General features: G+C 37.7%; 4 protein-coding genes across 6 annotated transcripts in view; 3 read left to right on the top strand and 1 right to left on the bottom strand.

Moving 5' to 3' along the window:
- The window catches only part of LOC124404374 (acetylcholine receptor subunit alpha-like), a 55076-nt gene extending 47412 nt beyond the window's left edge, over positions 1–7664 (top strand). Inside the window, exons 8-14 of the mRNA XM_046878464.1 lie at positions 932–1047; positions 1603–1771; positions 3321–3457; positions 3537–3656; positions 3780–3962; positions 4932–5151; positions 6895–7664. Of these exons, the coding sequence (XP_046734420.1) occupies positions 932–1047; positions 1603–1771; positions 3321–3457; positions 3537–3656; positions 3780–3962; positions 4932–5151; positions 6895–7092 (1143 nt within the window). The 3' untranslated portion in view covers positions 7093–7664. The remainder of the gene's footprint in view (positions 1–931; positions 1048–1602; positions 1772–3320; positions 3458–3536; positions 3657–3779; positions 3963–4931; positions 5152–6894) is intronic.
- LOC124404399 (rhodanese domain-containing protein CG4456-like) lies at positions 4245–14127 on the bottom strand. 2 transcript variants are annotated; one of them, XR_006929005.1, is made up of 5 exons: positions 13889–14127; positions 13602–13808; positions 13323–13485; positions 13047–13209; positions 4245–4256 (listed from the first exon to the last, which is right to left on the bottom strand). XR_006929005.1 is itself a non-coding variant. In XM_046878498.1 (4 exons), the coding sequence occupies exons 1-4, from the start codon at positions 14049–14051 to the stop codon at positions 13149–13151; spliced, it is 594 nt and encodes a 197-aa protein (XP_046734454.1). In that variant the 5' UTR covers positions 14052–14127; the 3' UTR covers positions 13021–13148. The 2 variants fall into 2 exon arrangements, 1 of the variants encoding a protein (XP_046734454.1); XM_046878498.1 differs by lacking the exon at positions 4245–4256 and having other exon boundaries at positions 13021–13209.
- LOC124404392 (NKAP family protein CG6066) lies at positions 11036–12552 on the top strand. Its single transcript, XM_046878485.1, has 5 exons — positions 11036–11192; positions 11306–11422; positions 11532–11622; positions 11718–12109; positions 12278–12552. Exons 1-5 carry the CDS (start codon positions 11119–11121, stop codon positions 12453–12455), a joined length of 852 nt encoding a protein of 283 aa, XP_046734441.1. The 5' UTR covers positions 11036–11118; the 3' UTR covers positions 12456–12552.
- Positions 14128–14391: 264 nt separating the features above from the next.
- On the top strand, positions 14392–22137 carry LOC124404360 (angiomotin-like). 2 transcript variants are annotated; one of them, XM_046878445.1, is made up of 14 exons: positions 14434–14518; positions 14628–14702; positions 15338–15453; positions 15663–15844; positions 16043–16308; positions 16701–16899; positions 16965–17260; positions 17352–17752; positions 17845–17990; positions 18086–18411; positions 18530–18664; positions 18757–18938; positions 19051–19208; positions 20414–22137. In XM_046878445.1, the coding sequence occupies exons 3-14, from the start codon at positions 15375–15377 to the stop codon at positions 21323–21325; spliced, it is 3282 nt and encodes a 1093-aa protein (XP_046734401.1). In that variant the 5' UTR covers positions 14434–14518; positions 14628–14702; positions 15338–15374; the 3' UTR covers positions 21326–22137. The 2 variants fall into 2 exon arrangements, with proteins under 2 accessions (XP_046734408.1, XP_046734401.1); XM_046878452.1 differs by lacking the exon at positions 14628–14702 and having other exon boundaries at positions 14392–14518.
- The last annotated feature ends 1001 nt before the right edge of the window (positions 22138–23138 follow it).

Genomic DNA, 23138 nt, shown 5'->3' with positions numbered 1-23138 from the left:
ATTTTACACAATAAAATTTTGATTTTCGAACAATTCATTTTTCGTTATTTTATTTTCGCATGTTTGAAATTTCGATATACTTATCGACCATTCGAAATACTAACACTTCCAAGTTTTTACCCCAACTAAGCTAAGAAAAGGACAGTTATTTCGAGTCAGTCGTTCAAAGAGAATGAAAACGATACAGTATAGTTGCATTATGCCACCATTTTCCATTTCCCATATCATCTTTTTTTTTTTTTTTTAATTCCATTTAATTCTCTTACCATTCGCTTTATCGAAAGCGAAAAAGCCTCGGGCAGGTAAACAGGATGAGAGCGTTCAATTACCATCACGTCTGACCAAAGCGGGATCTCTTCTACTGAAAACGCGCCCGGGGATTCGATCCGAAGGTCCGTGTTTTAAGCTTCGCTTGGTCGTTTCAGTTTCTGCCTTGAAAATTGAAACACATCGATTAACCGATTCCATCATCTATCGACAGTGATGAAAAATCCTCGATACCTATATCCGGGAGGGTAGGAACGTGAATCCGGCTGCCATTGAAAACTCGACGTCGAACAACAGAGACGAGATATTATACACTCGAGGATCATGGAATTTCGTTCTTCCTTCCTGTCCCTGCAACGGGGGATCAGGAATCCTGGCTCCCTCTTATCCCGTCGAACATGATCCCCTGTAGACCAAGGTCGTGAAAAATTCCTCAAGAAATGATTACGTGCTTCGATTTAATCACGTCCCATTCGCCCTCGGGCACGTCGCCTTCGACCTGCCGAACCCTAGAATTTGGTAAACGTCGAAGGGACGCGAGTATGCCGTAGAAGTTTGGCGGTTTGGATTTCCCAAGATTCTTGATAACAGCGATAAAAGCGTATCGCGAGCTTTTCACCTACTAACGATAAGTTCCTTCTGATGCAAGTCCGTCTGCTCGCAGGTCGACCTGAGGCACATAGACGAGATTCGTGGGAGTAACGTCGTTGAAATCGGAGTAGATTTGTCGGCGTTCTACACGTCGGTTGAATGGGATATCCTGGAGGTACCGGCGGTGAGGTAAATATCAAAGACATAAAAAAAGAAAATTTCAAACGCGCGTCAAAAAACGGATAGAGCATCTCAGATTGAATGCCTCAGCGAAATATCAGCTCTTAATATTGGTATTTAGAAACGCCTATTTTTATTTTTTTTATTTTTTCGGTTTTCTGTTTAAGTAACATGTGAAAAGATCGGAAAATTTTTCAATTATTTTTTCTAGTAAGTAAACGACCTGACTTTCAAACTATCGGAATAATGACTCTTATAGAAAATTTCATGCTCTGTAAAAAAAATTAGTTAAAGTTAGGAAAATTCTATCTCAGTACTTTTTTTATAGAGCGTGAAATCCTGTAAAAATAAAAAAAATTCAAATTTTTTTACGTTACGTATTTAAATGGAAAACTGAAAAAATAAAATAGGCACCTCTAAGTATGAATATTAAGAGCTCGTATTTGGCTGAGATTTTCTATTTGAAATGCTCTACGAAAATTTGATGCCCGTTAGAAAATAAACCTTTTTTTTCCCTTGGCACGCCCCAACGTAATAATGTTTCTAATTTTGTCCTTTGCGCAGGAACGAGAAGTTCTACACGTGCTGCGACGAGCCCTACCTCGACATCACGTTCAACATAACGATGAGGCGAAAGACCTTGTTTTATACGGTCAACCTGATAATACCCTGCATGGGAATATCCTTCCTGACAGTTTTAGTCTTCTATTTACCAAGCGACAGTGGGGAAAAGGTGGGTTACATTAATCGAGCTGTAAAGGAGCGGAATGCCAATCGGAATCTCCTTCGACGAGATCCTACTCGGCTGGAAATCAATACTTTTTTTTTAAATAATTTATCAGAAGATGGTAGAATGTCGGGTGTTCATAGGATTTTCAGGTTTTGTATTAGAAATGTGAAGAAGATGGGACCGAAATCGTAAACATGAACTTCGATGTGGATTTTTTATTTCTTGATGAAAATAAGAAACAGAGCAATTTTGAAAAATTGCTTATTAAAAGAAATTAACGAAGTTAAAGAGAACAATCTTCCGAGTAAAATAACTCGTCGTGCAGCGGAGTGAAATCGAACGAGTCTGCTAAATTTTTTTTACGAATCGCGTTCTAAAGCAGTTTTAAATCCTGAATGATCGATGTCAAATTCTTTTTTATAATTCGACCATATTGAAGGAAACACCGTAGCTTACGAGTATAGTAATTCGACAAATACTCTAAACTTAAAATTGAGTTTCGACAATAGAACCCGGTTAATCCCAGGGATGATCGGGTGAAAGGGCTTCTCGAATCCGCCGCGATAAATTCTATTCCGAGCCTCGATCCTTGGGCAGATGATTGTATATACGCGGTTCGAGGAGGCACCTCTCGATGCTTGAGTCACACTTTCGTCCTTTGTCCTATATTGGCCATCTTGACCCAAAAACAATGGCCCCGAGTACCCGGGACTATAGAATTGAGAGATCGGAGAATGTCACGAGTCGCATTCTCCTCACACCTCGACATTGTCGAGACGAAACGAGATCAATGCCGCACGCTGAACAATTCGCTGACAATTATACGACATGTACACACCTACACCCTGCAACTGCCCGGATCGCCATTCCGCGACCTTAAATCGGGAGTTTAATTGATTCCGAGAATCGAATTGCCATTTCGTAATTTCATTATGGGTTATATAGTAATATATGTATAGTCCAGTCGAAATAGCTCTGAATTCAGAATATTTGGCTCGGGACTGCATTTTGATTTTTTTGACCATTTTTGACCTCCATAACCGGGGTTTCGGAAAAACGGCCAAATTTGACGTTTTTTGCAGTTTCCTTAAAAACTGTTTTCGATAGATGAAAAATGACTTGACCATTGTGTAGGGGGAAAAATTCTACATCGAATTATGTCCTCTTATGTCGAAAACGGAGTCGGATTAACAAAGTCAGAAAAAAGAAATCCTCCTTATCGACGGTATCTGGGAAATTTTTGTGAAATAATTCCGTTTTTCTTGATCACTTGATCCGACTCCGTTTCCTACATATGAGAACGCAATTCGATGTAGAATTTTCTGCTCTACGCGATGGTCAAGTCATTTTTTATCTACCGACAACAGTTTTCGGGGAAAACGTAAAAATTTACTGATTTCGCGAAACGCCGGCTATGCAGCTCAAAAATGACTTCAGATTTCAGTTCCTCAAGGTTCGAAGAACCCCATAAACCAAAATGCGGTTACGAACCGAATATTTTCTAATAATCGACGATCGATTCGAGTAATCTGACCAAACTTTCTGATTCCAGGTGAGTTTGTCCATCTCGATTCTACTGTCACTGACTGTGTTCTTCTTGCTGCTGGCAGAGATTATTCCACCAACTTCCCTGGTGGTTCCTCTCCTCGGCAAATTTGTCCTCTTCACCATGATCCTAGACACATTTAGGTACGATTCATATGTGACTTTAGATTATTAAACGGTTCCTCGTCAAGCCTCCGACTAAACTTATCTCTCCAAATTTCAGCATATGCGTAACGGTCGTTGTGTTGAACGTCCACTTCCGCTCGCCTCAGACTCACACCATGGCTCCATGGGTCCGCAGAGTTTTCATTCACGTTCTTCCTAGGCTGCTTGTAATGCGCAGGTATAATAATTTGGCGAGTGACGTTGGACGGAATAAGGACACTCGGCTCATAATTTTCCGTCAACTTCACGTCGAGCTGGAATGAAAATAAGGAGTCATGATTCACCAGCGTCTCTTTCGCAGGCCGCAGTATCAAATCGACAAACGGAGTATAGGCGGCCATCACAATCATCGAGTAATGGTGCGAACTTGCAACGGGCTGGAATTAAGGGACCCATCGCTCTTCGTCGAAGCCTCAGCGTCCGAATTGGTCGAGTCTTCGGTTCTCTTCCCGAGTCTTGATTCCCGGGACGAGTTGCACCCAAGGTACTTACGAGGGTTTACATGTACCTGGCTAAACGGCTAAGACAAGGATTATGTTTTAGAATATTTTTCCTGCACAATACTGAGTTTTATTCAACAACTATTATATGTCTTTTGAAGTATCATGTTTTGTCTACGTTGTGTGAAAATTTTATTGAAAAATTCAAAACTGTAAAAAAGTTACAGTCCTTTTCCTGGGACGTGTTTTTGTTGCTAGCGTTTGCGGTACCAGGCGGGCTTCCACCATTTTTTTTTCCTTCGTTTTTTAATTTTTTACTCAAAGTAAATAGATAAAAACTAGTAGACGTCGAACCAGAATCTAAAAATTTAATTTTTTAAGATCGTTGCAGTCCCAGGAATAAATCAGGCGATTCTTTGTCTCAAAATTGTTTATTGGCAGTATTTATCTAAGGAAAAATGGCTTTACAAGTACTGGATTATTGTGTGAAACATAACTGTGCAAAGCTAGATCCCGATCGTCCAGTAGTCATGGAAATATTTCTGGTACCGATTTTGAAAACACTGTTTCGAGAAAAAGGGGTTCAAAGTTTTCAGCGCAGTTTACACTTACAATGAAATAACTGGTTTATTTGAAACTAACATGAAATCATTAATTCATGGACCACATGACGGATCTTTCCAAGATGTCAACGCTTCCGTTAGACCTTTTTTTTACCGTGTCCACCTCATTCTTCCTTCTTTTGATGCCCTTGTCGTTGCACATCCGGTCGGATACAAATCGCTGTAACTGCATCATTACTGCGAATATCTTTATGCAGTTTTCAGGGTAGACACTCGAAGTATATTACTTTCGAATGAACACCTTATAAAAAAAAACGATCTTTTTTTTTTTATAACTACCCAGGTTATATAGGTGACCCCGTAATTAATTCCCCGATATCTTAGTCAACGTCCTGCGGGACGAAGGGAGCGAGACAGCTCTGTGACCTTATTCTTTCCCCCGATCCCCAGGGAATTGGAGGCCGTAAATCTCGGGAGCACGTGTCGGATCCACGGTTCTCCGGCTGCAGCAGCTCCCGTCGTTCCTCCGCCCCAGCTTCCGACTCAGGAAAGCGTCGACGCCCTTTGCCACTCTCTTCATCACTGGCACCATTGCCCCGAGCTCTACAAGGCCATCGAGGGCATCAGGTTCATAGCCGATCACACAAAAAGGGAGGAGGATTCCACCCGGGTAAGTTGAGGTTGCCCACGACGGCGTCGGGATGTCGGCTATACGACCGTCGAGTACGAAGAGTTAATCACTCGTGAAATCTGGTGTACACTTTTCCAAAAATCTTGTGAAATCGTTTAAAATCCCTGAAATTTTCTTTTAAAAAAATCCTTCGAAATTGTATGAAGTTTCTTGTAATCCTTTGAAATCCCTAAAATTTTCCTTTGAAATCCCTGAAATTTTTTTTTTTAATTCCATGAAGTCTCTTGTAATCTTTTAAAATCCCTGAAATTTTCTTTTCAAAAAATCGTTTGAAATCCATGAAGTCTCTTGTAATCATTTGAAATCCCTGAAATCTTCTGAAATCGTGTGAAATCTCTTGAAATCTTTTAAAAACTATTGAACACTTTGCAATCTTTGAAATCCGGGAAATTTTCTTTTAAAAAAATCCTTCAAAATTCCATGAAGTCTCTTGTAATCCTTTGAAATCCCTAAAATTTTCCTTTGAAATCCCTGAAATTTTTTTTTTTAATTCCATGAAGTCTCTTGTAATCTTTTAAAATCCCTGAAATTTTCTTTTCAAAAAATCGTTTGAAATCCATGAAGTCTCTTGTAATCATTTGAAATCCCTGAAATCTTCTGAAATCGTGTGAAATCTCTTGAAATCTTTTAAAAACTATTGAACACTTTGCAATCTTTGAAATCCGGGAAATTTTCTTTTAAAAAAATCCTTCAAAATTCCATGAAGTCTCTTGTAATCCTTTGAAATCCCTAAAATTTTCCTTTGAAATCCCTGAAATTTTTTTTTTTTAATTCCATGAAGTCTCTTGTAATCTTTTGAAATCCCTGAAATTTTCTTTTCAAAAAATCGTTTGAAATCCATGAAGTCTCTTGTAATCATTTGAAATCCCTGAAATATTCTGAAATCGTGTGAAATCTCTTGAAATCTTTTAAAAACTATTGAACACTTTGCAATCTTTGAAATCCGGGAAATTTTCTTTTAAAAAAATCCTTCAAAATTCCATGAAGTCTCTTGTAATCCTTTGAAATCCCTAAAATTTTCCTTTGAAATCCCTGAAATTTTTTTTTTTAATTCCATGAAGTCTCTTGTAATCTTTTAAAATCCCTGAAATTTTCTTTTCAAAAAATCGTTTGAAATCCATGAAGTCTCTTGTAATCATTTGAAATCCCTGAAATCTTCTGAAATCGTGTGAAATCTCTTGAAATCTTTTAAAAACTATTGAACACTTTGCAATCTTTGAAATCCGGGAAATTTTCTTTTAAAAAAATCCTTCAAAATTCCATGAAGTCTCTTGTAATCCTTTGAAATCCCTAAAATTTTCCTTTGAAATCCCTGAAATTTTTTTTTTTAATTCCATGAAGTCTCTTGTAATCTTTTGAAATCCCTGAAATTTTCTTTTCAAAAAATCGTTTGAAATCCATGAAGTCTCTTGTAATCATTTGAAATCCCTGAAATCTTCTGAAATCGTGTGAAATCTCTTGAAATCTTTTAAAAACTATTGAACAGTTTGCAATCTTTGAAATCCGGGAAATTTTCTTGTAAAAAAATCCTTCAAAATTCCATGAAGTCTCTTGTAATCCTTTGAAATCTTCTTAAGTCATCCGAAAGTTTTCGAAATCGTTTGAAATCCTTTGAAATCTTTTTGAATCCTTGTATTGTTGAAATCAGGTGTACATCAAATCGATGAGTGATTAACCCCTCGGTAGAGTACTTTCATCCTCCTCGTTATGTTGACGTCGCAGGTGAAGGAGGACTGGAAGTACGTAGCGATGGTGCTCGACAGGCTCTTCTTGTGGATATTCACGCTAGCCGTCGTCGTCGGGACAGCTGGGATAATTCTCCAGGCTCCGACGCTCTACGACGACCGCATGCCCATCGATATTAAACTATCCGAAATCGCCTCCACCACTGCCAAACCACACATCGCCCCAATTCTTTGAGGGACGATCACTGCCCCGTTTACACCCTCGTTTTTGACCACCGTTGAACCAGCAGACGCTTCGCTGTATGCCTAGAAAAACGAATGGAAAAATAGACTGATCACGATCACAGACGAATTGCACCCAAATCCAGTGCTTGCACATTGCAATAATCACGGGCCTGAACGACAGTATAAATAATCGAGCCTGTTGTGACTTTGCGGCAGAGGAGATTAACGGATTTAAATGGGTTTACCGAACAACCGTAAAAAGTTGCTTACATCGAATTTTTGCTGCCGTACCTGAAATCGCGGAAACGAAGTGTATCCTAGGATCAGGGTAGATTCCATACTTCCATCGTCGACTTGATCGAGTTAAAATTGAACGCACGTTATCAACACTGTGTCGACGTCACATATACATACCTGTAATTCAGTTTTCCGATACCACGTTTTCTGACAAAAGAGGTCGCTGTTTTGTACGTACAAAGACAAAAATTTTACACGATTCAAGCGAAGACCATGCAGAGATCACTTTGTTTTATGGAAATTGTAGCAGGTACACGGGATGATCGATGCTGGCTGCAGACTCGCGGGAAATCACAGAGGGGGCCACATTTTCAATTGAAAAATAACAAACCTAAACTGCGTTTTTCTCATAGTGAAATTCTAAATATCTGCGGCACAGGAAATTGGCGCCGAACGGGATTCGGCATCGATTATAAACTTATACGGCCAGTCCGCATTTTATTGCTCATAAGTGTTTGTAACAGTATATAAACTATTATCGTAATCATATTGATTGTTTCGTTATTTTTAAGTATATCAATTACATATATGGGCATAATTATTTGATATATTTTCAAACGAACCTTGAGTATATAGTGATAATAATTGAATGAAAAGAGAGAATTGTCTTTCGTCCTTGTTTGTGATTTTATTTACTTTTCTTTTCTTTGTCTTATCAAAAATTCTGTTCGATATCGAATGAATATAGATATTAAATGTTTGTATCGTAGTAGCTATACACATACCGAAATGAAATATAATAGTGTAATACACGATTAGATTATTTAAACGCCGATACAATTTTCATTCATGATTTAGCTTCTCATCACCTCGACATGTTGAAAAATGGGTTCCATACCCGATTATTTTTTCCCTCGTTGATTGATTGACACTTTTAGTACGGTAAATAAAAACATAAGAGATAAGAAAACTAAAATAAGAATAGTTATTTATCATAAGTATAAAAGAGTGAATACTAAGTATTGAGAGAATAAGTTGGGGAAAAAAAAAAAAAAACTAATAATTAAATGTTGTTGTGGAAGTATAAGCACAGTGATAGTTACCTATTATAAATTAAACTATGGGGGAAAAACAATATATAAATATATACTATATTATATATAAATATACATACATATATATATATATATATATATATATATATATATATTATATATTATAGATAACAAATATGAATTATCCGAATATAAATTTAAGACACGTGGCAGAATATTTTGTGAGGGTGTGAATGATCAATTGAAACTACATAATATATACATATATGTAATAATGATAAAACGCAGGTCTCGTTTATTTCTATAGTAAAAACAAAATTTCATCATATAACGAAGCAAAAAAAAAGAAAGTAAAATAAAATAAAACATAGAAAACAGGGAGGGGGAGAGAGAGAGAGAGGGAAAGAGAGAGGCATTTGATATAAAGCTGAAAAACGCATATTTCGCATAAATAGTAAGATTAGTTGACTATGTAATACTAAAGTTTAGAGGAAATTGCGCAGATTATTTACTTTACCACTGCAGAGACGCACGAGCTTATTGTTAAATACCGTACCCTGCCACGTTTTATTCTAAACAAATTTATAGGGTAACCGTATTATGCATGTATAGAATGCATACACAATACATAATTACATACATGTATGTATACTTATTTTGTCTAGTCATTTTTTCATTGTTTGATAGCAAAAATTGTTGTTAATTGTTACGAAGGAGGAAAAAAGAATAATGGAATAAGTATATACCAATCTGACACAAGTTACGTAATCCACACCCCCCATAAAAGAACATGTCATATACACCTAATCACGTTAAAATGATCTCTTCCACCTTTATGGAAATCTTTTTCTACGCAGTATTGATTGAACTGATCTATACTCGAAAGGATCTGATTGAGCGTTTAAATTATAAGTAACACGTACGTTATCAAATAATAATAATAATCATAGTAATAATAATCGTAACCTTACTGTTATACGATCATTAATAAGTAATAACGATAATGGTGAATGCTTAATAACAATTTAAATAATAATAACAGCAACAACAATAATAATCGCAAAAAAAAAAAAAAATAATAATAAATTACGAAAATCAGGAAATTTGCAAAATAGGTTAATTTAGGTATAATTAACATAGGATGTTACTGCTGTATGCGTTTATATATGTATACATACGTATATATATATACATATATAACATATCTTAGTTGACGCCGCCATTTATTATAGCTGCTGTATTATAAGTACTACATGCATTATACTCAACCACGGTTCCAGCTAGAAGCTCGATTTAAATAGGCACACCATATGGCGTCAGTATAGCGCCAACTTCTATTTTATCGCTATCTCTCTTTTTCTCACTCTCTCTTTTCAGCTTCAATTCGCGGTTCCCATTCCTATTAATTTTCAAAAAATCGTTCCCCGCTGGTTTGAACCCTCAGTTCTATATGAGCAATATTTTATAATTTTTAGTGAAATACAAAGAGTAACAATATATATACTGTGGTACTTTTTCTGTCAAAGTGTTTGAAAGGTTTTTGTTGTTTATTAAACTCGTTCAATTGTATCACTAGTTAAGTTCGATAAAAAACATGATGACAATGTTTTTCAAAGAGTATTTTTAGTTTTCTATACACAGGCGAAAGTAATCTAGTCGATTTTGTATCACGAATAATCATTGTTCTTCATCTTTTTTTCCTACTTCTTCTTCTTTTTCTTATTATTATGTCTTACTATTATTATTATTATTATTATTGTTATTATTATTACTGTTGTCAACATTGTTATTATTCGTACCATCGTCATGTTTATTATTCATATGACATTACCGCATCGATAAATGATATTGACTATGAAAATTTAAATCGATAAGTAACTATTAACAACGAGAAAAACAGAAATAAAGTAATAAATGATAGTTTTCCTAAATACCAAATTCAATAAAATAATGTACGCGTGTGGACATTAATTCGGAAAGGGTAAGTTTTTTGGTCCAGTCGATTACGTTTATATGTTACCAACGTAATCGACTCGGCCGAAAAATACGCCGTCTCTGAATTAACGTCCACAGGTGTACTAGGATTTTATTGTTTAAAATGAATCATCTGGTCAGTAAGAATAGGTCTTTTCAAGAAGATTATGCTTATAGATTGTATGATAATTGCGCGTATTTGACCAGATGCTTCGATAAATAATAATAATAATAATAATAACAGCAACAACAACATTACGATAATAACATACTTAAACGATGATGAAACTTTCTACATAACAGGTATATGTCTATAAAATTGACGAATAAACTTGATTTTTGTATAAAAAAAAAAAAAAAAAAAAGGTGGAAACAAAGAAAAAGAAAAAGGATTACAATGAAAGAAACGACTTGAACTCAGAATAAATCCTTATCACAAATTCCTCGAGTTTTAATATTTTTAATCGTGCATTAGCGAGTGTAAGAATTTATTTGTTATTACCCTATTATTTAGCCGACAAATATTCGCAAGCAATTTTCAAATAGCGATTGATTCCCGCCTATCGAAATTAAAGCGTAGAACAGGTCGGTGGTCGAATCTCGAGAGTATCGAATATCGAAGAATCGAGAATGTCGAAGCAGAATAATAACAACATGGCTGCCACGGTGGGTGACAGCCAAGTGCTTCTGCTACCTCAGTCAAGACGTTATGCTGGATCGAAATAAACAGTAATAAATAAATTTAACGGAGTAGTAAAATCGACGGTAACATGCACCATGATTCTAAACGGTCCAAGTATCAGAGAAGCGAGAGAAGTTCGAGCAGCACGCATTTGCATCACCGGTAAAAAAATACACGACGTATTCATTGTTACACGTTAAACGATTCGATTTTACATTGTTTTGAAAGACCATTGATAATTAGGTACTTCTTGTTTTCTACTTACACCTGATCAGGAACAACTACACGTCCCAGGAAGATGAGTTTATGGATACGCGACGACGGGACAGGGAACAGATCGGTCTTACCGGTGTAGAAAGGGTTTGGGGAAAATCTCCGACTCGGATCGAAGAGTGAGTTGAAAGTTTTAGTCACCGCAGATAACAACGTTGGGCGATTTACTTCGCCACATATCGCATCACGATTCTTTGACACGTGACGTTACCATTTTTATTTACACAGTTCGGACGACGAGGAGGAATCGTCGAACAAACACAGAGACGACTCAACCTCAAAAGAAAAAAAGAAAAGGAAAAAGGAGAAGAAGAAAAAGGTGAGTTTTGTGCGGTTTAAGGGTTTTGGTCGATCTCGTAAACGGCTATGAAAATATCAAATCATTCTACCGCTCATGATTTATCAAATTTTCAGAAAAGCAAAAAATTAAAGAAAGAGAAGAAGGCAAAGAAAAGTAAAAAGAAAAGAAAGAAGAAACGAAACTCGTCCAGCAGCTCAGACAACGACGATAGCGATTCTGAGCAGCCTCAATGGGTTGAGAAAAAAACGGTAGAAAAAAGTCGAAAGCGACGTCATGGCTCCAGCTCCGATGATAGCGGCGAAGAAGAACTGGTCGGTCCTGTACAAAAACAACACGTCACTCTCTCTGCGAAGGACTTTGGAAAAGCCCTGCTTCCTGGTGAGGGAGCAGCCATGGCTGCCTACGTTGCGGAGGGAAAACGTATACCTAGAAGAGGTGAAATTGGCCTAACGTCGGACGAAATCGCGTCTTACGAATCTGTCGGTTACGTCATGAGTGGAAGCCGGTATGCAAACTGTCTCATGCTTGTTTGTAATCACTGTGTTGTTGCAGTTTTGCACAGAGTTTTTGCAAACTCTCAAAATATTAAGCGACTCTGCAGAGAAAGATTATGCTCGGTTATTATAAAATTCACTTGCTCAAGCATTTCCATTCAATGTTTTGTCAATTTCAGACACCGGCGTATGGAAGCTGTGCGTATTCGTAAAGAGAACCAGATTTATTCGGCGGATGAAAAGAGAGCTTTGGCGATGTTCAGCAAAGAGGAAAGGCAGAAACGGGAAAATCTTATTCTCGGGCAATTCAGAGAGATGGTTAATCAGAAGCTTGCTCAGGAACAAAACAAGGATTGAATTAAACTGTTCGGTCTGATCCAATGATTGATATTAATATCCGATATAACGGACAGTGTAAATTTGCATCGAATATAAACAAAACGGTGTCATTTTATTGCCAAGTTAAACGGTTCTCGCTGTATGTTTAAGGCAGCCTGTACACAGGGTGTCTACCAATCCTTAAATATCCTTAAATTCTGGAATTATTCTGAAAAACAAAAATAGCTCCTCGGTGCTGAAAAGGTGCTGCAATATTCTAATTCATCTTGGAAAAGTTGTCGTAATACACTTTTTAATAAAAACTGTGACATTGGATATTACCCATTACACATGGCCTTGAATGAATTAAATTTTAGCAGACGACGGACTACGCAATCGCTAGCAATTCTCTCTGTGTATAAACTGTATAAAAATTTTTTACTTTTTCAGATTCAACGCCTAAACAATTATTCCTATTCTTAAATAAGTCATAAGAAAACAAAGTCAAGGTACTAGAATTTTTCAATTTATTGTCCTGGAGTCTAAATTCTCGTTTGCAGTAGACACCCTGTGTATAATAAAATAATTCAAAGTATCCTGAAAATATGTTTAATACACAATAATTCCAACATTTTTTTCTACTTTTAATTCGAAATTAACGTACAAAATATTTGTCTAAAAATCCAAGAATTCTGCTTAGAGTGTCATCGCCCCGCGTTACCACTCGTGATTTTAAGCCGTTGGTGCTTGTTTACTTTCCCAGTCAAGCCATCCGCCAGTGTAGTTGTAGGACCTATGTTGAAAATCATTTTCGTTTTATTGCCTGACAAGTTTCACATGAAAATGCTTCAATGATTTTTGTTTAGATTGTAACCAGATGTCCAGAGACTAGTTTTTCATTCTTACTTTTCATATCCTTGTTTGAGCATCGCTTCCTGAACGGTGGCGCTTCGTTTCCCTGAGCGACAGCTAAATATGAGTTTGGTATCTTTGGTGGGTTTTGGCTTTTGGTATTTGTCTAAAAACTCCTTTTCCGGCAAATTTTTTAATACGTTTACGACCTCCCCCACTAAAAGGTGAAAACAAAAACATACTTAATACGATGCCAGAGTTTTATTAGAAGACACAACCATTGGTGGATATAACCTAAGTTTGAAAAACGAAAGAGCATCGTTAATTAATTACTCGGTACGTGAATGCTGCCAGGTAGTTTTCCAGTCTCTTTGATTTCTTCATCTTCTCTAACGTCAACGATGAGAACTTTGTCATCTTTTTGTGCTTTCAAAATATCCTCGTAGTTCAAGTTTAGACCATGATCTCCTTCGCCTTTCATGACTTCAGTTTGCGCAAGAAGCCGAGTATCTATTGAAATATTCCGAATGTCTCTTTCCGCTGAAAGAAAGGCGAAAAAAATTTCATCGCGATGATGAAAAAAAGTGAGAATCGTACGGCTTCAGCGGGAGTGACATTACCGATCGACGTTGACCGGTAAGGTTGGCTAACAAGACTTTTCGCTCCGTAAATATTTTTAGCGAGGTTATTGCTAATCATCGAGTGCCATCGTTGATTCACGTTTCTCAATCGCGATAATGCAAATTGATGATAAAGTCCGGAAATTCTTCTGCTGGACATCATCGTGTTCTCATTCACGTTCAATCGACACTTCGACTAAGTACATCGATTCAGTAAAATTTCACGTATCGTTGGCTGCGTTCATGATTATAACGCTGAACATGTAAGGTCACGCTTTAACCGCAAAATGTATGAATTTGACAAATCTAAAATACCTAATCATACGCAGTAATAGTAATACTTGCGAAATTTTTCTACCTATTCATTCTAATTTTACAACCAAGTCTTTTATCAATTTTGCAAACAAATGTCAAATTGACCCCGCCGCTGGGTGACGGTGAAAAAAAAAAAAAGAAGAAGAAGAAAAAGAAAGAGAATAAAGAAGCAGTTGCGAAAGAGGGGGAATCGATGTCGCCCTCTGACGAGGAATGTGAGTACTAACGATTTTTATTTCTCGTGTGTGAGGAGAGAAGTGTATTAATTTATTAGAATATTATCGCTTTTCCGCTCTCTTCCGCATCCCCGATCGTGTGAGTAATTGTTCAACAATATTCGAACGATATTCGCCCCTGATTGAGCTGCGCGGCTGGTCCCCCTCCCCCCCTAATGGTGTTAATCTCCTTTTGTTTATTTATACAGCTCTGTGCGTTGTAGCTGTAAAAAAAAAAAAATATAGTCTTCTATGTGCTCGAAATAAAGATTATTTCACGTAAGGTAATAATGTATACTGGCATTATCGCCAGTTTATACGCACATTTATCGATACGTCGGAATGTCGAGAGACCACCTCATTTTCAAATAATCAACATTCCAGAATGTTGACACCTCTCCAGCTCTCTGTCACACTTTATACACCTCGCTATCTCTCTCTCAATTCTATATACGCACGTCATTTTCGATCTCTGTGTTTTACTTTTCATCCTTCTACATCAGACTAATCATTGAAAATTTCTCAGGATTTATTCCACATTTCATACAACCACTCGCCAGACTCAGAAGTTTTATAATCGATGCGTTACATCCTTGAAGTCAATTGTTAATTCCTCTTTTTCTTACCCCTCTTCCTGCAGAGCAATATTCAAAGCACTGTAATTAATTCTCCTTCTTTTATTTCATTCGTTCACTTTATTATTGTAATTCGGTCTTGCTCGGTGGAACTGTGATGAGATTTCTCGTTTTAGTTCGGCCAGGTTTGTCAATAACAAATATCAGATCATTTCATTTTATGCAGTTTGCAAATATGTCCATTTATCTGCTACAATTGGTAACCATAAATTCCGGACACATGAATCACATATATCAATTTTTTCAAGATCAAACTCATTGATGTAAAATTTTTTAATTTTCAGATATCAAACTTTTGTAAATAAATGATCTCCTAAAGAAATGAGTTCACTTCAGCAAACTGGTCGATTCCTACCATTTGCTAACAATAATATACAACGCAAGCAACTTCCTACACAAGGTATGTTGTATTTATTATTTCTCAAGTATTTAGAAAGCCAGGAAGTTCACGTCGATAAACATTTCAGTATCAAAACAATCAATGACAATAAAGTTTATTAAAAAATGTCCAAATCTGTCTCCAGAATAAAAAGATACAATGTTAAAAGGAAAATGAACATTAACAAAATCAACGCACTGTGTAATTCATATGATAATAATTCATAACAGGTGGATTGCCGCAGAGCTTAAGTGGCAGCGATACAGACGTATCAACATCAAATGAAAATTTGAGTAACGAAGAAAGATATGTAATAAGACATACGGCACGTCAGGAACCTCAAGGCCAAGAAAACCAGCAGCAAACTCCGTCGAGATCGTCTAGCCACAAAGAGAATATTCCCAATATTCAAGTAAGTGTGTATGCGGTTTCTCCTACTGTGCCTTTTCCCTACAGATTAAATCATCTCTTTGCATCTCATGAATAGATGTGGCAGAGCATTCAGGGTAGGGCACGAGTACATGACGCCAGTGCCATTGTGCGATTAGCATTGTACGCGGCTGCATGCTTAATGCTGTTACGTAAAATTGTAAATGATTCTATTTTCCAGGGCAATCTGTTGAACAGAAACAGTTTGAAGGATAGTCTAAATGGCTCGAATAGAAATAGTTTGAAGGAAAGCTTGACTGGGTCCAATCGCAACAGTCTCAAAGACAGCATCAACGGTTCCAATAGAAATAGCCTTAAGGATAATCTGAGTTCTAATCGAACCAGCGTTGGTTCTAACAGAAGTAGCCTGGATGTTTCGACCAGCTCTTATAACACCCTTATCATACACAATGCCAACGACGAAAATTCCTGGACACCATCTAGCAGGTTAAATAATTTTTTTTTAACATTTATTCAAATCGTATAAATTCTTCCGCAGGATATTTTATTCTAGCCTTCTGCACTCTACTACAATTTAATTCACTGCGCAGTGTACACTTAAATCTATACAAGTTTTTTAAACATCACATTGTTCGCTCGACTAACAATATTACATTACAATCATATACTATAATTATTGATTTCAATACGAGTAAATAGGTTGTCCAATGCAGAAGCACATAGTTAGATAATAGAGCATTTCATGCTGAAGAACTCGAGTAACGATACCTTTCTTTCATTCATTCATCTGGCATGAGTAATCCGTTACGTGAGGCTAAAATTGCGCAAATTTACTGGAACGATAATCGTCAAAGTTTTCACGTTTTTATTCTGCTCAGATTATCAGGAATGGTGAGAGAACATGGAGAAATGGGCTATCTGTACTGCGAGGGTGGAGGTAAGGGCCACTCTAATAGCCCAACTATGCAATCTTTGACCAGTCTTCCTCATGACGATCATCATTATGAGCAGCCCGGAGGAGGTGGAGGGTGCCAAGAAATAACTGATATTCCAGATGACTATCTCAATCAATCACAGGTACAGTCAGGAATTCAATTCTTGTGAATAGTTCTTGAAAATAATTTGAGAAACATTTTTTACAGGTGTTGAAACACCTTGCTAAAGAAGTGAAAATACCTTCGTATGGAAAATTGACCAATAATGGCAGTAGTATAGAAATGAGGATGCGAGAGAGAGATGGAGAGCGCGGTAAACAAAGTGAAACCGAATTCGAAGACAGGCCACCTCCGTCGTACACTTCTACTATGCTACCGCTCAAGAGTAAACATAGACTTCTTGGTCCAACAGAAAAATTGACACTCTCAAGATCTCAACCTGACCTATCAAGGATTGGGAAAACTGATACGGATAGTTATGATCCACGCACAACGTCTCCAAGGTGATGCGTCGACAAACTTGTTGCTGTTGGGTTGTTTAATTTTTTCGTTTTACCATTGAAACTGCATCTGAATATTCAATTTACTGTACAGGCCTCAAACAAAAGGTAGGGAGGAGAGGGAAACGGCGGCAGGCGAGATCTGGCCTTCGGCCGAAATGGTGCAAATTTTGATCCAGGAAAACAGCGCGTTGAAATTGGAGCTCGAACGATGCTACGGCAAAGTGTCTAAGTCCCAAAAACTTGAGCATGAAATAGCCAAAGTTCATCGTGCCCATGAGGAATTGGCAGCATCTTGCGAGCGCAGAGAGAAACTGGAAAGGGCTGCTCGAGCTAGGCTCCAAGGCGACTGCCGTCGCTTGACTGATTTGAATCGTGCGTTGAGGGAGCAAATTGATTTGTTGGCTTCACGAACGGATACTCCTCCAATCGTTGAATCTCTAAGGAAAGAACTAACGCAACGAGAATTATTAATCGGTCAACTCATCACCCAAAGTAAGCTCAAACATTCTGGCTCAGTATCAAAAAGGTGCATATGGTTAAATGTTCAATTGTGCTGAAGCTATTCTTTGATACATCATTTTTAGACAAAGAACTGGCGGCTGCTAAAGAGAGACAAGAAATTGAATTGGCAGCACAGCGAGCAACCCTGCAGGAACAGAGAACACACATTGATATTTTAGATACAGCTCTTACAAATGCACAGGGAAATGTTGTCCGCCTGGAAGAAGAGGTGTGTAAATATTGCCAACGCTCTCGTACATTGTCTTTTATTTGCCCTTCTTGACTACTGTTTTTTCATCGCTCATATAAATATTAATTTTTCAGTCTCGAAAGAAGCAGGTCTACGTTGAGAGAGTCGGTCAGCTCCAACGCGCTTTATCCTCGCTTCAAGCATCAAGTGATAGACGAGAAGAAACGGAGCGACAACTTAGAGGCCAGTTGGAGAGAGAATTGAGAGAGGGTGGATGCGGAGGCACGAATAGTGGCGAGCACGCATCGAACGGCGAGACAATCGCTGAATTGAAACGAAGGTTACGTGAACGAGATGAAAAAATCATGTCCTTAGAAGGAGACGTGACTAAATGGGAACAACGATACCTGGAAGAAAGTGCCCTTCGTCAAGCTGCTATTGACGCTGCCAGTTTGCCCAAGTAAGATCGTAATTTTCACTTGTCGTCAACAATCAATCCGTATGAAAGTAAATGTCAAACAATAAATCTTTCGTGTTCCGATTGATGCTGATGAACTATCACTTGTTCTCCTTATCAGGGATGCTAAAATCGCGGCACTGGAGAAAACGAGCCAAGATGCTGAAAAAATGATAGCGGAGGCTCGTTCCGAGAAAATGCGTCACATGGACGAGGTACATGCCGCGCAGAAGAAGCTTGCCGATCTCGAATCAAGGTTTGCCTTTCATTCCGAATCTTACTTTCACATTTATAGTTGATAAAATTCCGCTATCACAAGGAGTTGACGATCTTCTTGTCACGTTACAGAATGAAAGACTTGGAATCAAAACTGGCTGAACGAGACGCAATGATACGGGTCTTGCAAAAACATACGTATGACAAGGACAGTAGTAGCAGTAGCGGAGTTGGTAGCTACCCCGCAGCTCACTCATCTCATTCAAGTACATCTGCAGATCATCATACGGTCCTTACTTCTACACCGGAACTCGGTAATGACTATTAAAAAATGAACTGAGATTAGAGAAACAGCTGGGGAATGCAATCGATGGATATTTGATTGTTTACTTCGTGAAAATTAACGTTGAACTTTTGTTTTTACAGTGAGCAGTGTTTTAAGCGGCGGAAGTGGATACGGTAGCGGTGGTTCTTTTGCCGTTTCCGACAGCTATAATAAATATAGAAAGCAAGGCAGCTTTGAGCAAACCAACAAAAGCCTAGATGACCAATTGAAAGAACTAGACTCTCAGCTTCTCAGCAAGGTAGGCAGAATCTCAACTGTGTAGCGTTTTGTTTTTTATCAAAAAATTGCTCATAAATTATAAAGAAAGGACCTTATACAATTCCGTAATTTAGGTAACGCATCAGCTCGCGGATAATTTATATTTTCCGATTAGACGGTACAATGAACACCAATTCATTGTTCTGAAGGATCTATATGTTGACAACGATCTAATTTATTCATTTCTCATTCTTCTATATTAATTAGATTAGCTGAAATAAGTGTCACAGGTCATAAAAAGTATTACAGATCACACGCTACAAGGTATTTTTGTGTTCGTGTTTGTAACTGAATTTAACTCGAACCCCTCCGAGAGTCATTAATGTGTTATTAAATAATGGAACACTATTTCATTGGACGACACATAGTATGTGCAGACAATTATTCACAGTAGCCGTACTTGAAGTTCACGTTAATGATTCCCAAACTCAAATTAACCCACTTGATGTTTGTTGTGTGCTTAAGAATTCTTATTTATTTTTCATTCTTTAAAGCTGTTCAATCCATTAGTCGACGATATATTTTATATCAAAAGTGCAACGTTCAAGCCAGAAGCTTGGAGAAATAAGGGTTTTATAATCCCTAAAAATTACTTGAAGTCGTTTCCAGGTGGTCTATCCCCTTTCATAATTTAAAAGTGAAATCTCAACTTCGATATATGACGGAATCTATTGCTTGTCAAATCATGATTCAAGTATAGAAATATCATATTCGTCAACTATTTTTCTTTCGTTCTTTGTATTCAACTGAACTTGACGTGTGTTGACTTTTTTCTTCCCGTTTATTTAATTTAGTATCCGTCACGCGTAATATAGTAAATAATTATGTACAAACACATTTTTCGGAAGTTTGAATCGGACAGAACTGTTTCCGTTTTCAAATCAATTCGCCTAAAAATTAGTACTTATACCTGTAAGATAATTAACTTCTGCGCATGTGCTGTCATGTTATGTTGATTTTCATTGAGATATATTTGAAATACATATTAATCACAGTATGTAGTTAACAGAGTTGATTTGGCGACATTGATGGAATTTTTGTTCATTTTGTTGCGAGTGAGAACCGACTAATCCTGCCTAACCCACTCCCACCATCCTTGAGTGAGCATGCACTGTTGTGGCGTGCACTAACACTCTTTCCAGGTCCCGGACCCCTTCCAACGGAGGTATTTTTCTCTCTTTTCAGCGGGCACTTTGCTGTTTTCCAGGATTCTCTAATCCAGGCACTACGTCGCGAAAAGGAAAAATACCCAAGCCATTATTGGCGGGTGTAGATAGCACAGGTAGTTCGAGTACTGCATCCAGTAAAAGTCGTCTCCTCGACGATTCGGGAGGTGAAGCTTCCGGGGATTTGCTGGAGTTTGCCGCCGCTACGAGGTTCAAAGGTACGGCGTCCAGGTTGTCGGACAGTAGGCCGGAGGAGATGATGTTGCTGGAAAAACAAGGTAGGAGTTCTCAGCGACAGAGAATGCAAGAGGGGGAGCCACGCAGGGCTGGCAGTCTCCCTCCGAGCTCGTTGCCTCGTCCTCCACGTTCCTTGAAAGCGACAAACAACCCACGCTACTGTCGTCTGAGCGACACGGAAACCCGTAAGAAGTCGGACCCAGGACCGATAATCGAATCTGCTATGAAGGGACGCGATTCTGGTAATTGCACCCTCGAATATGGCAGACTTGACTCGAAAGGTCAACGGCGGAAAAAATCTTCAAGCTCCGAGGTCTCCATTCAGAGCACTGCGACGAGGAAATCTCCTTCACTGATGATCGGACCCAGTGGGGAGTACGAAAGACTGGGAGATGTTCAGCGAAAGAAACAGGCAATCGCCGAGGTGAAACACAGGGAAAATCAGGGCCGTTCCATGATCCCTCCGCCGTCAAGACGTATCGGAGAATATGGTCGTCTCAGCGACAGCGAGGGGCGGGGCACCCTGAGAAAACAAATTGGCTCCAGAGGACAGAGCACCGGCAGTACGGTCAGCAGTAAAAGCGGAGGACGTGACTCCGGAGGCACTGCTAGCAGCGAAGCTTCGACCTCTTCGTTACCACCTACCAGGGCCAGGTCAATACCTCGGCCTAGCAATTACAGGATTCAATTTTAGAATATTTACGTAAATACGATTTACCACGACTGTTGTTCGTACGCAGCCATGAAAAGATTGTTTTCTTTTTTTTTTTTTCAATTCATTCTCTTTGTTACTCATGAATATGCATACATATACGCGCGTGCAGAGTGCGCACAACTTGTATATATGCATACGCATGGACACGTACTGTGTAGTAATATTTATAGGTAAGTCCGCAAGCCAATCATTACGCCATAATAGACATACATTGTATAGATAACGACACGTAAAATAGTGATTGTAAGACCTAGTCATTACCAAAGTAATTTCTGTACTGAGGAATAATTTTCTCGTGTCACATGCGCATATATAGTCGTTTATCTTAGAGTTTTTCCCTTCCTCTGTTTTTTCTGCCGGTGAAATCACTGAACCGATGAGAATGGACGATGCAACAAACGACTTCTTCTCTTGTGCATCGGATCGTGAGCAACGTTGTATTAATGTGCCTTAGGAAAATCGCCTTACAGCTTAGAGGGTACGGGAAAATTGTAATATTGAAAAAAAAATTTTTACCGCAGGATATACCGAGTAATAGATGGTGTAACGGATATACCTTGCTTGAAATTCCGATAGACTTGGAAAGAAATTCACAAATCATTCAAGTTCTATCTTCTTCTCTTTCCGCAAATGTTTTTTAATAATTTATCTGTCTTTTTAAAATTGTCGAGTAATATCGTATACCGATTGAATTTAGAAAACATTGAAAAAAAAGTAGCTTAGGATCCCATAAGACTGATCAAATGGATACTGAAGAAACAAAACTCACTCAATTTTACTGAATTTGTTTGCTTCCCCCCCTCGTAGATCTTACTTTCACTCCGCCCTTTGAAATACGTTCACATATGTAATTTAAATTACAATACTTGAATGCATAATATGTGAAATATAATTGCATTACGGTCAATTGGGACCTCGATCGTATGTAATACATACGAATGATTGTCGTCGAGAATTAGATGAGTGCAACAGGAGAGAGTCATCGCTCTACATTTGCTGAAACACCAAAGTGTAGAATTCCCTTTTTTTTTTTTTTTTTTTTTTTTTTTTTTTTTTTTTTTTTTTTTTTTTTTTTTTTTTATCTAAATAGTAATGAAATTAGTGAAGAAAGAAAGAAAGAAAGATAAAGAATTTTCTTTCAATATAATTAATGTATTTATTCGTGCTTGTTTTATAATTATCATACCTACATATTATTATGTAGCGAATCGTAATTTTCGATTGAATTATATAACAAAGCAGGAGATATAAGGGTGTACCTGTACATGCAGGATGTACCTATCCTAAGTTGTAACATAATATTTTGATTGTGATGTAGCATAGAGTAATGGACTAGTGGCATTTGAATTTGAGGTTTTTACCTCTTACCAGTGTGCGTGAATGGTATCATTCACGACTAATGATGGTGTGAATGTGATTGTACCGACAAGACCAAGGTGAACATGTTGATAGTCTTGCATTGAATTTCAGACATTTTCTGGTTTTTCACATATTTTTCCTCCTTCTGACTACAGTTTCTACATTTTGCAGCTACGCTTTATAATGGTTGTGCTGTAACAGCCATCAGCACATACACAAACACAAACACACATACACACACACCAGAACATTTTTTACCTAGACATAACAAACGAAAAAAATTTCAATTAGTAGTTATTTATCAAATCAATTTATCAGTTTTAACCGAATCGATTTGGTTATTGATGAAGTATGAATGTATTTAACGAGGCTGTTATTTCACAGTTATTGTAAAAGCGGTAACGGTGAAACAAACAAAAAAAAAAAAAAAAAA

This window comes from Diprion similis, chromosome 1 (genome assembly GCF_021155765.1).
Source record: "Diprion similis isolate iyDipSimi1 chromosome 1, iyDipSimi1.1, whole genome shotgun sequence".
Classification (NCBI taxonomy): domain Eukaryota; kingdom Metazoa; phylum Arthropoda; class Insecta; order Hymenoptera; family Diprionidae; genus Diprion; species Diprion similis.
The sequence above is the reverse complement of the archived record's forward strand: the minus strand, read 5'-3'. Positions and strand labels throughout refer to the sequence as shown.